Source organism: Ochotona curzoniae, unplaced genomic scaffold (genome assembly GCF_017591425.1).
Source record: "Ochotona curzoniae isolate NIBS_2020 unplaced genomic scaffold, NIBS_Ocur_1.0 contig_576, whole genome shotgun sequence".
In the NCBI taxonomy this organism is placed as follows: Eukaryota; Metazoa; Chordata; class Mammalia; order Lagomorpha; family Ochotonidae; genus Ochotona; species Ochotona curzoniae.
The window spans coordinates 75,762-93,138 of NW_024466477.1; the positions used below are offsets into that span (position 1 = coordinate 75,762).

The window sequence follows — 17,377 nt, forward strand, 5'->3', positions numbered from 1 at the left end:
CGGTTGTAGCCTTAATGGGCAAACGCAATGTCACTTACCGCAGGACTTATTTTTACTGAAAATAAATGCTTTTTCAAATCTTCATCACTTACTCTGAGATGGAGGCAATGGAAAGCTGTTGACAGAGACAGAGATGTCTCCCATTGTACATCCACATCTGTGCATCCCAATGCCTCATCAGGGCTGTGACCACAACCAACAAAGAGAAAAACTTTGTATCCTCACTTGGGTGACAAGAACCAGGGCACATGAGATTTCACCACTTTCGTCCAGGCCTGTGGTGTTGGAAACATCATTGCACATAAGTATGATGTGTCCACCTCCTTCCAGGGACCCCAGGGGTCAGAAGTACAGAGCAGGAGCCAGAGACCGGAGCTGCAGTCATTAACTCAGAATACTCAGCTAAATGCCATAAATATAATTTCTACTAAGTAAAGGATTTTACTTATTTATATTTATGGCATGTTAATTCAATCAGAATACTCGATGATACCTCTCTCAATATGACAGCAGGACAAGAAAAAAATATGTATTAGAATCCACTAGAGCATGTTCTTTTCTTGAAACCTTCCAAACAATTCCTCTCAGGTCTTAGGAGAATGATGTAGCACTTGGGGACAAAGATGCAGCCCAGGAGACCTGCACCAGAGGCCAAGATGGAGAAGACCTCCACGGCCACCATCACCTTCCCCTTGGTGCTCTGGTACACAGGCAGGAAGGTCACCCACACACTGCAGAACACCAGCATGCTGAATGTCAGGAACTTGGCTTCATTGAATGTATCAGGCAGCTTCCTGGCAAGGAAAGCCACAGTGAAGGTGCCCAGGGCCAACGAGCCCAGGAAGCCCAGCACACAGTAGAAGGCAGTGATGGAGCCCTCATTGCACAAGAGGATGATGTGTCCATGCTCAGAGTGTGCATCTGTGTCCACAAAGGGAGGAGATGTTGCCAGCCAGATGGCACAGAGAGTCAGTTGGATGAGGAAGCAGATGGGAATGACAGCGTTTGGGGCTCCTGACACCAGCAATCGCCTCATGGTCCTTCCAGGCTTCATGGCCTTGAAGGCCAGAACCACAGTGATGGTTTTGGCCAGCACGGCAGAAACAGCCACTGTGAACACCAGGGCAAATGTGATTTGTCTTAGGAGGCAGGTGGCTGTGTTGGGACGGCCAATGAAGAGGAAGGAGCAGAGGAAGCAGAGGAGGAGTGAGATGAGCAGGATGTAGCTGAGGTTGCGGTTATTGGCCTTCACAATGGGTGTGTCTTGGTGCTTCACAAAGACCCCCAACACCATAACAGTGAGGAGAGTGAGGGTCAGAGCCATGCAGGCCAGAGCCATCCCCAGAGAATCCTCAAAGTTCAGAAATGTCTCCAGCTTGGGGCGGCAGTGAGTTCTCTCCGTGTTTGTGTACTCCAGCTGTTGGCACAGGATGCACTGCTCTGCATCTGTAGGACAGAAAGAGACTCATGATTTCCCCTGCATTAACTGAGAATCTTTTCCTGTTGGGAAAATGGTCACTCTACAATGCCCCTTTGTGTACAGATTGCTAGGGTGTTCTATTATTTCACACAGGAGTATGTTTCTGCATTTCTGACCCCTGGTGAATTTACATTTGCAGGTTGAAGAAATCCATTTTAGGCAAGTGTTTCACAGTTTGTGCTCTACAAACTCAGGCTGTTGCTCATTGATATTCTAATGCATGCAAGTTATTCTTATCCTTGTGTTTACAGTCCATAATTTCTTCCTCTGGAAAAGACTGCATTGACACGGGTTAACCCATGCTTCTCTGTTCGTTTGTTTAAACCTTTTCACATAGATGGAGAATTAAATGATCTCTCACTTCTATGAGATCCACACTGGAAACAGACTCTAAATTCAATCATGGACTTCTGCTGTCAATTCTTCCATATAGAGGCTGGGATGATATGAGTGATGCTGTACTATTAACATGAGATTATTTTGGTTGCTGATATTTTCATCATCTTTATTGCATTATGTAATTTTTATAGCTTTCCATTCATGTTCAAATGGAGGCATGGGATATTCACATTTTTGCTTCACACCATGTATCAGGATCACTCTGAGTGTCAGACAAGATAGTATGTCTTGAAATACATCACTTGAGCTTCTATAGCATGAAAGACATCATCAGGGCCAGGTTGGTAAGTGGATTTGTCTCTGTTTCAAGGAAATATCAGTGAAATGCTGAGAGTTGTTAGTTGGGTAACACTTGCATCAATGCTCTTAGTGTTTGCACATGATGCTCATGCAGGAATATGAGCCTCAGTGCTGGTGTTATGTCTGAAAATCCACTACCTGTGATGACATCATCCCAACAGTTGGAGTCCTGGCTGTTCCACTTCTGATGCAGCTCTCTGCTCACCACCTGGCTAAGTGTCCTAAGATGAAGCAACCATCCAGGAATCCACCACCCGTGAAAAAGGCAACAGTAGAGCTCCTGAGTTCAGTCCTCGGTCAGCTCCTGCTTGGCATTTTGTGCATGTGGAGAGTGAATCGGGAGATGGAACCTCTCTCTCTGTCTACCTCTGTTTCTCCACTTTTCTCTGTTACAATGTGTTGCAAATAAAGAAATAAATATTTTTAAAGAGGTCACATATCTCTGCAATATTTCTGAATAGAGCTGTGTTACATGTCTTTTCTTAAAATGCTTATCAATTTTGATGGAATTTACAAGTACTTCTGTCATCAGTCTTACTGAAACACTGGGTACAAACAGGTTTATATTGTTCCATAGGTCACATTTTATATTTTTTAACTGCATGAGTGTTGAAAAAAATCATTATTTTCTGGTCTTCTTGCTGTCTGAAAAACTGAAATCAAAATATTGTGTCAGCTGCCGTGACTGGCATTGGGACACTCGATGAAATCTGAAGATTTGTCTAACAGTTGATTTACCTAGGATATTTTGGACCATAAAGTTCTTTCTGAATGAGTCTTAGTGCACTTTCATGTGCTCAGTGCATTTGATTTGGATATCTAATTCTCAAATCTTGAACTTGTGAAAAACCTTAGGATGACCAAGATTCACATGCTTTGGCATGTTGCACCTTCGTTTTTCACTGTTTTGTTTTTCTCTTGTTCTGTTTTCTACCTCCAAATGACAATGTTGGGTGTAGGTTCTGAGTACTTCGTATGTTCACAATGTTAAGGATGTAACCAGGAAGTAATACGATAGCTCTCTAACAGTGTATGTGCAGTAGCTCCCTGTCAGCAGTGTATGTAGAAGTATTGATTTCATGCCTTGTAGGAATCCACAAACAGTCTTGACAAATACACATCTCCTGTCTCTTGTTTTGAACTCAGTGTGATTTACTCAAAGGACTTGGTCCAGACTGTGTCATGCAGCAGTGGATGGTGATGGAGGCTCCCTAACAGAATCAACGTGTCAGCTGAGCACTGTTAGGTAGTAGGTCATATACAATCAGGTGGCATTAGTAACACTAAAGCAAGTATCTTGAAAGAGTGAGTGAATGTGTGCCAGGAGAAGAACAGTGCACTGTGATTCCATTGCCACTATGCCTAAGACAATGGATTTCCCATATGTGGGTTATGTGTTTTATACCTGTCTGATTGGAAATTTCCCCCTCTGCACAGGAAACACAAGTGTAGCAGCAGACAGCCGATCCTTCCTCTGGCATTTTCCTGAATGCTGGCCCACAGCTCTGGCTACACACAGATGTTGGAGTCTGAGGGAGCATCAAGAAGCATTGGTCAGGGTTTGGCACATCACGACACACTTTGAGAAGGTGCCACTGTTTCCCCCATCACCATCACAAGACTGGCCTGCATCACCATGCCTTCCTCAGTCTTGGTCCTGTTAACAGCACATAACCCTAGAATTTAGTGTTTCTTGATGTTCATTCAAGATATTCAACTCATTCCCAGATAGTGTCAAGACATCTAATCACATTCATTTCATTCATTTCCAGACATATGCCTATGGCAATTTTATGTTTCTGTTGAACTACTTGAACTGAAATCTTACAGATCAGGGTGTAACCATGAGCATATTGAAGGAGTGTGTGCTGAGAACTTGTCACTGTGCCCTGAACCTTGGCAGGAGGACGTAAGGCCTTTGGGAGTCCTTGAGACACGCCCCTAATGGCAGGTACATGAGTTGCCCCTTTGGAACATTGCCTATGTTACAGGCTCTACCAGAGTACTATCGGCACACTCTCCCTGAGCTTGCTTTTGTCCTTTTCAAGCAACTGTAACTTATCATCTAGAAAAGGAATGAAAGTTCATGAGACTTAGACATCACATTAGAAGCAGTGACTTGTTTATAACTGTGCATGGTGTAAACTATGTCTCTGTGTCAACTGTGTCAACTGCCTAGAAGACAGATGTCCCTGCATCCCTATCATCCCAGGATTGCCTGTTCTCAATGGTTGTTAAGAGATCCAGGTAGAATGGATGTAAGGAAAGCTGGCAGTAAGCATTTCCTTGGACCTATGGAATTTAGTTCCCTGTGACTTTTTAATATACCAGTGCTCCCCCTCTGATGTTGTGAAATCCAAGGAGATCCTCACTCACTCAGAGCCTTTTGAGCATGTCCAGAATTCTCCCCAGAACCATACCTCCTTGAATGCAACAGGCCATTTTATCATGTCTTCCCTGATGACCGGGTCTTGGTCACGTCCACTCCCAGAGGAAAACTTTCCAATGTTAACCATCACTCGGAGGCCTGCAGGAAAGTTGACAATGTTCTGAATATTGTAGTGTTCCTGATGAGGTGTTGCTTTGTAGAGGGACACATGATCCCCAGCATTGTTGGTGAACTGTGTTGTCCTCAGAAGTGGATGTAGCTGGATGGGAAGCAGAGTTAGAAACCAGAAAGCAATCCAATTAGAGATGGGAGGCACATATTCCTAGGAAATTCTTCCTTTTCCTTCACTTTATGCCCTGAGACGATACTGGCTGGATGCACAGGGGTCTGAGCAGTCATTCTGGCATGAGTTCAATTCAGGATAACTTGCTGTCACGATGTCTCCACTGATGTGAAGTAAACTTCATAAATGTTCCATTAGCTTCTCTCTGATCACCTTCATAATCCATTAACTTACTGCTTTAAATGTGAGGCCAGCATGTCCCAACTTGTGTGTGAGCTCTTATTGCAAGTAGGCCTAGAGTTTATACAGTGAAGCAATTTTTCTTGATTTCAAATTACATAGAAACCTAACGACAAAAATGTGAGCATGCCTTTTGTGAGACATTCCCTTTGTGTGATTAACGCAACTAATTTGGTTAGTACAATTTACTGTACATGCATGAAGATTGTAGTATCTCAATTGTCTCACATGGTAACAAGTTGTAATAAGGCAGGGTTAAAATCCAGAGGACTTTATTTATATATCTTGAGAGGTGCATTGTGTTTACAAATGCTCAGATGTCAAATTTAGTGAATGGTCTCTTAATAATCAAAGCTGGATTCAAAAGTAAGCTGTGAAAATTACATTTCTACATGCAGATGTTAGAATTTAGGCTTCTATTTCAGACCACATCTAGATATCATATCAAGATTTATGGAAAAACTAAATACTTAACCTGAAGTGATCCAATTACTAGAGAAAATTCTTTGAAATGCATAAGGATTAACCTCAGCCAAGAACCCTTTGGTAATACCTCAGACACAGAAGCAATAAAGACAGCTAGCCACTTGAGTTTCATCAAGCTAGGTTATCGGGGTCCCTCGTCCCGCGAGCAAAACCCTGATACAGTAAAGACTCTTTAAAAAGTTTATTGGTCAAGACTTCATGCGTAGTGGCAAAGAAAAGAAAAGAAAAGAAAGAAAAAGTTGCAACAGTTGTAAGATTTATTACAGTGAAGTAATTACAGCATAACCTTGAAGCATGCCCAGGGGAATCTCCTTTTAACCATTTTCTTACCCACAACCTTTTACATTACTCAAACCAATCCATACACAGCTCCTCACGTCATGCGATAAACACACCAATCATGACTTAGGTCACGTAGCTTCCCTGCGTGCTCGGCCCAATCCTCAGTAACTTCCCAAAACCTGTTTACCACCTTTGTGCCACGAAGCAATGGTCAGCAAGCGCTATCTTTGAGGCGCGGCTCCGCTCTCCACAGCTCCCCCTTTTTGTTTTATTAAAATAAGGGACCGTGCCTGTCTTAGGTGTTCCGAATCCAGACTTTCCTTACCCGTCATGGGCTAACCACGTGGCTAAAGGCGTGGCGCCTGTCTTAGGTCGGTAAAGCTGTATCAGATACTTACCTGTCTCTGGCTACCGGTCAAGCATATTAAGCCAGGTACCTGAGGAATCACGCTTGTGGAGAGCAAACACAGCTTGAGCCATGATCTGTTGTTGCTGAAGCTGCTTACGTGAGGCACAATAAACGTAGCAATTAAAAATGAGTAACAATACCAGCACGCCAATAATACAACTTAAAGGAATAAACAATGCAGAAAAATAATGAGCAGTGGATGAACTAGAAAAAAGAAAATCCCACCATCTATTATTAGAATCCTGTATTACTGCAGTCTGTACTTGCAGTAATTTACCACTAGCTACAGTTGTAGCTACTCGATATTCTTCTAACTGTCTTTCATTACATTTCAGATGGGCTTTCAATTCTTCAGAATTACGGAGAATTTGAGAAATAGGCAAAGAAACTGCAAGTTGGGGAATAGGTAACATACGAGGCACCCAAGATGATCGAACATCATCCACTAAATCAGGCAATAAAAAGAACACTTCATCAAAGCAAAAAAGAACCTCAAGGTGTTCTATGCATCCAACAAGTGGAGAGGGCAATTTCATACGAATTAAATCATCAGGCCTAGCATACGCTAAGCAAATATGCTCTAATTGGATTTCATACAGCACTGAATAATTAGCAACTGGAAACATAGTGAAATGACATACATTGATAGCATGAGTAAGTAAACAAGGTTCCACAGCACGAACAAGACCGTTACACACTGGACCTCTATCAGTAGGGACACAATCTTGCAATTGATAAGTAACATTATGTTCATCAATATGGGTTCCATCAATTTGAGGCCTTAGAAAATTGGAATCAATTAATACAGGCAACACATGAAAGGAACACAGCACTTTGGTAACTTGGGGAACATAATACACTACCATGCCATAACACCAAGTTGGGGTACAATTAGCAGGAGAGTGTGTCTTAGCAACCCAAGCATCTTCAGATATTTGTAACATAATACGCCACATGTCCGCATATCCTTGCATCAGCAGCCGCTGGGCATTCTCCTTTTGTATTAGCGCATAGATGTTTTGCATAGAGCACGTGGCCCAACTAAAAAATCTAGAAATGTTCCGAATGATCATGCTTAATCGAACAGCAGTATCATTGAAGACTTGCAATAGATGTTTCTCATATCCAAGAGTTTGTTGATGAGGGATCACAGTAGAAGGTAGCCATTGAGCATTAATACTGATGGCTTCTCCCACATCATGTCCAACTTGTTTGATTTTATGTTTCAAAGTCTCCAAATCTATAGAGTTGGCAATTCCAAATCCTGTTCCGGCTCCTCCTAACAAGGTATCATACCATGCTCTCTTACATTGAAGACAAGGGCGCAAGCTTGGAAAAGACATATTAAAATAGATAACATTTCTAAGAGCAACAATAGAAACATTAGTACAAGTGCGGGGAATTCGTACAATTTGAGTATCATTGAAATATCTAGTTTTATATGATCCTATACTAACCCAAACATGATCAGCCCAATGGATACGTCCAGAAATAGGAGTGCCATTAGTACATAATATAAATTGAGAAAAAGAAACATTAAAACTCAGTTCAGACTGATTACAGCTTAAAGCTGCATTCCACACACTTTGCACAAAACGATATTGTGTTGAAAGATTCACACGACAGCACTTAATACTGACTTGGGGAAGGAAAGACAACATGACATCAGTAGAACTAAATAATACTGTCCGATAGCTCTTTCTTTCTTTTGCCTGCCACAGGGTAATATTATTGGCAGAAGAGGCATTAATGTGAAGAAAGTAACAAACTTGGTTTGCGGCACAAGTGAAGCTGTCCTGGGTTCGACTGTGGGTGGAGTTCACCCATCCCCACTTCCAGGCAACATGCTTGGCTGTAATAGACTTAGTCATTGAGAACCCGGGGTCCAAGCTTCCGTCATCTGAAGAAATATCAACCCGGTCAGCATCCACCACATCCAAAAGTTCATCTTGCTCTGGCTTTTTTATAATTCGCGTCAAACGTTCCGGCACCCACACTGGTCCGTCCAAATCCTGTGGAAAAACACAAACCGCACCTCGCATCCGTCGTAAAACAGGATGCGGGCCCTTCCATTGCTTTGTTAGTACATCCTTCCACATTATCCAATCTTTACAAGAACCTGGGCCTGTCGCATGACGTTCAGCAGCAGAGCAACCATCCAAATCCAAAATTAAGAAATTAAAAATATAAGTCACCAAAGCCAGCTGATGCTTAGGACTAGAGGGATATAGGGAGGCCCCTATTCCCCCTTTTTGTTTTATTAATAATGTTTTAAGGACCGAATGGGCACGCTCTACCACGGCTTGACCAGTAGGATTGTAAGGTATGCCTGTGGAATGCTTTATGCCAAATTCAGTGCAAAAGGTGGCAAAAGCTTTGGCTGCATATGCAGGCCCATTATCTGTCTTATAACATTGAGGAACACCCCAAGCAGCAAAGGCTTGCAGACAATGGGAAATAACATCCCGAACTTTTTCTCCAGTATGGGCAGAGGCAAAAAGAACTCCAGAACAAGTATCAATAGACACATGAACAAAAGAAAGACGCCCAAAACTAGGAACATGAGTCACATCCATCTGCCAAATATGATTAGGCAGGAGACCGCGAGGGTTAACTCCTACCGAGGGTTGAGAGAGAAAAGGAACACAAGCCTGGCAGTGTCTGACAATATCACGAGCAGCTTTCCGAGAAATGGAAAAGCGTTTGGTCAGTGTTTGAGCACTGACATGCCAACGTTGGTGAAAACATTTTGCTTCATCTTCCACTGAAAAAGCCAAAAGAAATCTAGAAGCAAATCTGCAATGGCATTTCCCCTAGTTAAGGGCCCGGGCAAATTGGAATGTGCCCTAATAAAGCCCACGTATAGGGGGTTGCTTCTAGTCATTAGCAGCTGTCTTACTTGAGATAAAGCCGTATGCACCGTAGAACGAGGCGCGATATATTCTACCATTTCTAGGCGCTTAACAGCATTTACCACATAAAGACTGTCTGAGAGAATATTTAAAGAGCCAGGCACCAATTTTAAAGTTAAAGCAACAGCAGCCAATTCTGCAGCCTGAGGAGAAGATGTAGCGATTGCAACAGGAAAAATCTGATTATCAATCATTACTGCTCCTGTACCACCCTTGGCTCCGTCCGTAAAGGCGAGCCTAGCTCCATGGATGGGCCGCTCTTTGACTATTTTAGGAAAACATAAGGGGACTTCCTTACAAAATTGTAACCATGGGTGGGAAGGATAGTGGGTATCAAACTGCAAAGAAAAACAAGATATTAAAATAGCCCAAATATCAATGGTTTGGCACAAATTTGCAATCATTTCCTTAGAATAAGGAGTGATGCATAGACTAGGATAGATGCCAAAATTTTCACGAGCTCGTTCTATTGCTTTAAGAATTACCTGGCCCATTAATTCTGGAAAAGTAGCTAAAACTTTAGAGGGCTGCATAGATAAATATACCCAGACCAAAGGCCCACCCTGCCACAGCAATGCAGCAGGAATACTCTCAGGCAACACCATGATAGACAATGGTTGCGTAGGATCGCAACGTTCCACCTGAGCTTCTTGGAGTTTACACTGGACCAACTCAAGAGCTCTATGGCCTTCAGGAGTAAGTTCTTGGGGGGAATCTAATGCCGAGTCTCCATGCAAAATAGAAAAAAGAGGTTCCAAATCCTTAGTAGTAATACGGAGATAGGGCCGAATCCAATTAATATGACCTAATAGTTGCTGAAAATCATTAAGGGTTTTTAATCTATCCATCCTAATTTTAACCTGTAAAGGGGCAACATGATGAGCCATCATCTGTAAACCTAAATACTTAACAGTGTAGCCTTCTTGAATCTTTTCAGGGGCAATGTACAGACGCCAAAGTGCCAATGCTTGTTTCAGGCACACCAAGGCAGCCTGTACATCCGCCATACGCTCGCCTGCCAAAAGAACATCATCCATATAATGATAAAGGCAGAGATGAGGAAACTGTTTTCTCACTGGAATTAATGCCCGTGCCACATATAACTGACACATAGTAGGGCTATTCATCATGCCTTGTGGAAGTACTGCCCACTGGAACCTTTGAGCTGGGCCCTGGTGATTAATAGAAGGCAAAGTAACGGCAAAGCGTTCTGAATCTTGGGGATGTAGGGGTATAGAAAAAAAAACAATCCTTTATATCAATCACAATGAGATACCATTCTCTAGGCACTGCGGTGGCTAATGGCACACCAGGTTGTACTGAACCCATAGGTTGCATAGTGGCATTAATGGCACGGAGATCATGTAAAAGTCTCCACTTCCCTGATTTCTTTTTAATAACAAAAATAGGTGTATTCCATGGAGATGTAGAAGGCACTATATGTCCTAAAGACAACTGTTCTGTAATTAATTCCTGGGCAGCCTTTAATTTTTCTGAGGTTAGGGGCCACTGCGACACCCATACGGGTTCATCTGACACCCAGGTAATTTTCAGTGGTTGCTGTCCTGCAGTGGCCCCGACTGAAAACCCAGTCCTGTTTTTCCCAGACATTGTGCAACTGAGATTGGTTCTATTCTTCCTTGTTCCTCTTTACCTAAACCTTTTCCTGAATAACCCGTATTTGCCATAATATTCCATGCTTGTTGGCTTCCCCTTTGGTAGGACTCATTACTTAAGTGAAGCCCCATAGCACTCAAAACTTCATGCCCCCAAAGGGTTACAGGAATGGCACAAACATAAGGTTGGAAAAATCCTCTGTGACCTTCACGGTCCACCCAGGAGATAACAGAGGCACTTTGTTGTGGCTGGTTAGCTACCCCAAGGCCTCGCAGGGTCTGGTTAGACTGCTTTAGAGGCCATTCTTTTGGCCAGTCAGATTGTCTAATAATACTGACATCTGCTCCAGTGTCCAAAAGGCCTTCAAAGGGGGTACCTTGTAACATGAGTGTAGCCACAGGTCGGTCCTGTAAGGAGACAGACAAATTAACTAAGGCATCTCCAGAGGACCCAAAACTTTTATTTCCACGAGTAGTGTGGCGACTCCGCCAGGCCTCATGACAACTAGGAAGAACTAACAATTGAGCAATACGCTCTCCAGGAGCAATAACAGCAATTCCCTTTGGTGAGGAAAGCATAACTTTAACAGTGCCAGTATAATCCGAATCAATTATGCCTGGGTGAACAAGCAGACCCTGCATAGTTTTGGAACTTCGTCTAAGCACCAATCCCACTGTGCCATTAGGAAGAGGGCCACAAAAGTCTGTATCAAGTGCTTGTGGGCCCATTTCAGGAGTCAATACCAAGTGGGAGGCGGCGCAGAGGTCCAATCCTGTGCTCCCGAGCGTGGCTCGGCGAACCGTCTGGTCATCGAGTCTGTCTGGTCTGAGTACACCCCGTATGCTCTGTAGGGGCCCCGGGGTGGCGGGCCCCTCTGGCCGTATTTTGGCCCAAACTCATTTTCTAAAGCACGGCCAGAGATATCCCTCCTAGAACGACATTCATTAGCCCAATGATTACCTTTGCCACATCTAGGGCATAGGCCAGGGCGAGGTGAAGGACGGCGATTTGGCACCCTCTGGCAACAGTCTTTTCTCATATGTCCAGGCTTACCACAGCGAAAGCAAGTCCTTTCCTGTTCTTTCCCTTGTACTACGGCCCCCAAGACCTTAGCTTGTTCCCTAGCTTGAAACACTCCTGCAGTAATCTGGTCATGTACATCCCGACAGATCTTAATCCACAGATCTAAAGTTTTATGTTTCCAAGGGCGTATAGCCTCTCGGCACCACTTATTGGCATTCTCATAGGCCAGCTGCTTCACAAGCGGCATGGCTTGCTCTACATCTGGAAACAACTTGCCAGTGACCTCCACAAGGCGGCTGACAAAATCAGCATACGGCTCATTAGGTCCTTGAATCACTTTTGAGATGGAAAACCGTATGTCACCCTTGCTCTGTACTGCTTTCCAGGCATTTTTGCCTATATTGGCAATCTGCAGATAAACTGGTTCAGGATATCTAATTTGATTGTGTTGGCCAACCCAGGCCCCTTCTCCAAGCAGAACATCCACATTCCATTCTGCATTTCCAGTCTGAGCATTGCGGCGAGCTGTGTCCAGAGCCAATTCCCTACATGCTGACCGTCAGACTAAGTACTGCCCTGGCGAAAGAGTGGCCTTGGCCAAATTCTGCCAGTCTTCAGGGGTCAAGGAATCACAAACAATCTGCTCTAGTACAGCCAAGGTGAAAGGCGCATGAATGCCATACGAGTCAACAGCCATTTTAAGATCTTTAACCAATTTAAAATTCAATATCTCATGTGAGCGAAATGGTGGATCTTGAGTACGGTCTTCTCTCACCGGAAACACTTGCCCTGCCTCTGCAAAATCACGCCACGATCGGGCACGATCAGGCAAAGCCTCAGTCGTCTGCTGAGTTCCTGATTGTGGCCAAGGAGGCGCACTAGGCAATAAAGGGCGTCTAGGAGATGACGGGGGTGGCCAGGCAGGCTTCTGAGAGCCCAAAGACACCCCTTCCAAGTTTTTTGCAATTTGATCTAATTCATCTCCAGATTTCTCTGACTCACTTCCCAAATCTGGTTCTTCTTTATGGCTTGTTGCCCGAGAGGACGCTTCCTCTTGTATATCCTTAAGCACTTCCCTTCCTTCCTGTAACAAATCCTTAAATTTATCTGTCTTATCTACCAAGCAGGACCTTATCAAAGTCCAAAATCCCACAGTGCCCGGAGGGAGAGGTTTAACTTGATCAGCTTTAGACAGGTCTCTTCCAAGGTGCTCCCACTGTGGCACATTCAACATGCCCTCTTCTATGAACCAAGGGGCATGCCGCTGCACTGTTTGCAGAAATGATAGTACCGTCCCAGCCTTTACAGGCGTTCCATGCTTTTGTAGCAGTTTCTGTAATAAGTTCTGCATACGTGCCGAGGAAGCCAAGTTCCCCATATTGCTCAGCACTGCAGACTTAGGCTTGTCCCTTTACCGGGAACTTGACTCGTCCCTTTACCGGGTACCTGGATTGTCGCCAACCTGTAACCCTGGCGAACCTGACGTGCACGTCCCCGCTGCAATTAGCGGCTCCCTGAGGTAAACAAGACCTCAGTTTAAATGGGCCCTCCGCTGTTGCGGCTTCCTGGGTATTAATCTCAGTTTCTTTCTAGGCAAATGCCGCCTAGCTTCTTATCTGAATTCACTTACCTATTATGATGCAAATTCTCTCAGGTCAAGGAGTCACGGCACCAAATATCTTCTATCCGAGTCACGGCACCAAATATCGGGGTCCCTCGACCCGCGAGCAAGACCCTGATACAGTAAAGATTCTTAAAAAAGTTTATTGGTCAAGACTTCAAGCGTTGTGGCAAAGTGAAAGCAATTACAGCACTTGTAAGATTTATTACAGCAAAGCAAAAGCAGCCTAGTGCTAGCTAGCAATAGCCTTGAAGTGATAGTGCTAGCTCTAGCTCTAGCCTAGCCTTGAAGTGCGCCTGGTGGAATCTCCTCATTAACTATTTTTCACCCAGACCTTTATACATTATACAAACCAATCCATACACAGTTCCTCACATCATGTGGTAAGCACACCAATCATGACTTAGGTCACGTAGCTTCCCTACGTGCTCGGCCCAATCCTCAGTAACTTCCCAAAACCTGTTTACCACCTTTGTGCCACGAAGCAATGGTCAACAAGCGCCATCTTTGAGGCGCGGCACCGCTCTCCACACTAGGTAACTTGTGTGACAGTACCCAACAGAGTGTAGCGACAATTGAATGAATAGAAAGCTAGACTTCTTTATATGTGTTCCACCACATATGATATCCCAAATATACCAGGCTAGAGAAACTCATCATAACAAGAAGATGATCCCAGCAATATGAGGGTTATGGATATAAATAGGCATTTTTCACGGATGAAACTGACATGACCAGAAATACATCAGCACAGTGAGGTTTTGCCTCACCATATTTGCAAGCCTAGCAGGAAAAAAAATTTTTAAAAAATGATAAACCCTGGTCATGGGTACATGTCTAGAGCAGTCACATCAATATTGAAATATGGACTCAGACATGAGTGGCTAAACAAAAGGTGTTGTATTATCATGGTGGAATATTACTCAGTCACCATACTAAATAAAATCATCACCTTTGAAACAAAATGCAATGAATTGCAGATTAGGAAACTGTGCAATGAACCAGACTCACCCAGGAAAACAGTCATACTTTATCATGTTTGTAATAGAGAATAAAAGCTCTGTCGCTGTCAGATGATTTACAAAGCAGTTATAAACATTGTTTCCTAGAATCTTCCCAGGAAATACAGCAGACTGAGAAAGATTACAATTTCTTTCAAGACTTATCATGCTGATGTCAAAATGAAATGTCCAAAAGACATATATCTGCCATCTGATGCTGAGTGCATGTCCTGTTGTGGAGGAGGCTTACCTGCCAGGGAAGAATCAGAGCTTGAGCTGTGTCTTCTGGGAAATCCATTTCTTCTTTCTCCAGAAACACCCGATGCAGTGCATGGGCCACTGCATACACAGCATTGTACACAAAATAGCTGGAGTCAGACACGGCCAGCATGTCAATGTGTCCTGGGAAATTTTTAAGGGAAACATTGGGACGGCAGACTCCTATGTGTCCACAAGCTAATACATCAGGTAGGCAGTGAAAAAAACGAAACCACAGCTCCCTGAAGTAGACATCTTCTGGGTAGTGGGAAGGATTCACTGTCTTGAGAAAAGTTTTGAGTCCTGGGATTTTGCCCTTGTGTTGTGAGAAGGAAAAGCCCCCATGGAAAGAGTGCAACATGTGATGTGTCTCATCCACAACAATGTCCCACTTGGCTGTCATGAGCCACACTTTCCCCACGGTTAGATAGTATGCACCAAGGTGTTCCATGGTAAAGAGGCACCTGATGTTACTGCACAGTATATGCACATTTGCAGAGGAAATGCTGATCCAATATAGGTAAGAGCTGTCAGTGGATTCATGCTTTGTCTTTGTCTCAGGGAGCTTGAAGGCAAAGGCCAAGCAGACTCCTCTCTTAACCATCTCAGCTTGGATGTCCTGATGGAACTGCTCTCTTTTCATGTCATCAGACACCAAGAGTCCCACCCATGTCCAGCCAAAATGCAGCAGAAAGGAGAACATGGCATGGGCCAGAGAGCTGTCACTGGTGGCCATCTGATAGAGTGAAGGGAACTGCTTCTTATCATTCAGCATGGGATCAAAAGGACCATAAGTGAGCTGAAAGAAAATCAGCATTAGCTGTCATGAGAAACATGAAAAAGTATGTCCCACAAAGAGAACATAATATTATTGGGTAAGGAAAATCTGCAGTTGAGATGGCCAAGTTCCATCCTATGGGTACGGAGAAGGGTATGTTTCACATGGGAAACCTCATTTGTGTCGTTAGAGGAAATGTGTGAGTTCATCATCCAGGATAAGAACAGATGGGGCTTGAGTTTTGGATACAAGATCCAGAGCTGAGGCCACATGAAGGCAGAAACGTGAGCCTCTTGGGAATTGATCCAGTTCCCAGGTGTGACACCATGCAGAAGCTCAAGAGCTACAGAATGTCAATATTTAATCCTTCCCATTTAACCTGCTTCCACAGCTTCACCTGATTCTCCTTGAAGGATACCATCAGCTATGCTCTCTGAGTGTTGGTCAAAGGGATTTTCAGCCTAGACTCATCATTGGCTATTTTCTCTGTGTATTATGGATTCCAGAGTTACATGTGTCTGCATTGGGTCCCTTCTAGAATCTCGGAAAAGCTTAGAGTCTGAGAGGCAGCACCAATAGCCTGTGAAATGGACTTCCAGTCCCCTATTTGAAATACTTGAATGAATGGCAGGGTCCTGGAATTCACTACAGCCAGGCAACATTGGCACCATTGCAAATTTTCATGATTCAACCACGGAAAGGGAATCCACTGCTTGCAATGTTTGTTTTCATTTCTCTGCTTTCAAAGGTATAAACAATCACATATGCATACACACACACATGCACAAACACACGGTTCACTTTGAATGAAGCCTGTAAAATTAACTATGAATCTAAGTTGATGTCTGATTGGGTGTATATGAGCAGGGAAGAGTTAGGCAGAGGGCCTGAGGGACATCTGATTTAAGTGGAACTGTGGGGTGCTTTGACACTGTCATGGTCCTAGGAGAGATCCAAATGGAAGCTAGATACTTCTACATTATCACTTCATGACACATGTCAGAGTGACTTGGGAGGAGATTAAGGGTTTGCTCAACAGAATTCACATTCCACTCACCTGTGGGATTTTGTAGAGCTCCAAAATGGTCCCCATTTCAGCAGAAAACACTGAGCTTGTTCCAGCAAGGACAACAAATGATTTACTCCGTGTCTGGCAGATGTAGTTGGGAGTCAAGCTAAGGTCCCCTGTCAGCCAGTGCATGGCATTCAACAGTGTGAAGCTGTGACTGGCCAAAGCATTGTACAACTGGAAAACCAAGGACTTGTTTGGGAGCAGGTGGTGATCCCTATTGATCTCCTGGATGGCAAAGTAAAAGGCCAGCACGTATTGGTAGTTCTTCCACAGCCACCAAAGCAGAGGGGCAGTCACACAGAGGAGAATCAGACCATAGAATTCAGGGCAGCCACACAGCAATGCAATTGAGCAACAATAGACAGAATCAGGCACCATTCTGGGGTGGCTCAGCCATTCTGGGGAGCTGCAGAGAGGAGCTCAGCAGAGCTCTGCAGGATTTCAGAATGGCTCTTGGACACCTCTGCTCAAGCATCCCCATGAACCATCTAGGAAAAGCTCAATGTGCCCCAACCTGGACACACAGAGAGTAGAAAGCATTTCATTTATCCCTGATTTCAGCAATACTTTCAATTCTTCCTTGTTTGTCGGTTACTCCAATATTTTGGGAGTATTGTCCTCTTAAATAGATCCAAGAAAGCACTTTCCTGAGCCCTTTCTGAAAGTTCCACTGCCACATGTCAACTCCCATGGAAGCAACTGGTTAAGTTATATTTGCCTGACAAATTAACATTTGGCTCATGACTTCTCACAGCTTTTGCTTCACTTTCATTCATTCTTTTCCTCCTGCACTGAATTCTAACTTTTCAGTTTTGCATTGTTTTGCA

At 43.8% G+C, this 17,377-nt stretch overlaps 1 protein-coding gene across 1 annotated transcript; it reads right to left on the reverse strand.

Annotated features, from left to right (window-relative positions):
* Positions 1–532: 532 nt before the first annotated feature.
* On the reverse strand, positions 533–16,928 carry LOC121162847 (vomeronasal type-2 receptor 116-like). The gene is made up of 5 exons (XM_040990083.1): positions 16,536–16,928; positions 14,693–15,499; positions 4,600–4,827; positions 3,585–3,708; positions 533–1,446 (listed from the first exon to the last, which is right to left on the reverse strand). Exons 1-5 carry the CDS (start codon positions 16,926–16,928, stop codon positions 533–535), a joined length of 2,466 nt encoding a protein of 821 aa, XP_040846017.1.
* Between the last annotated feature and the right edge of the window lie 449 nt (positions 16,929–17,377).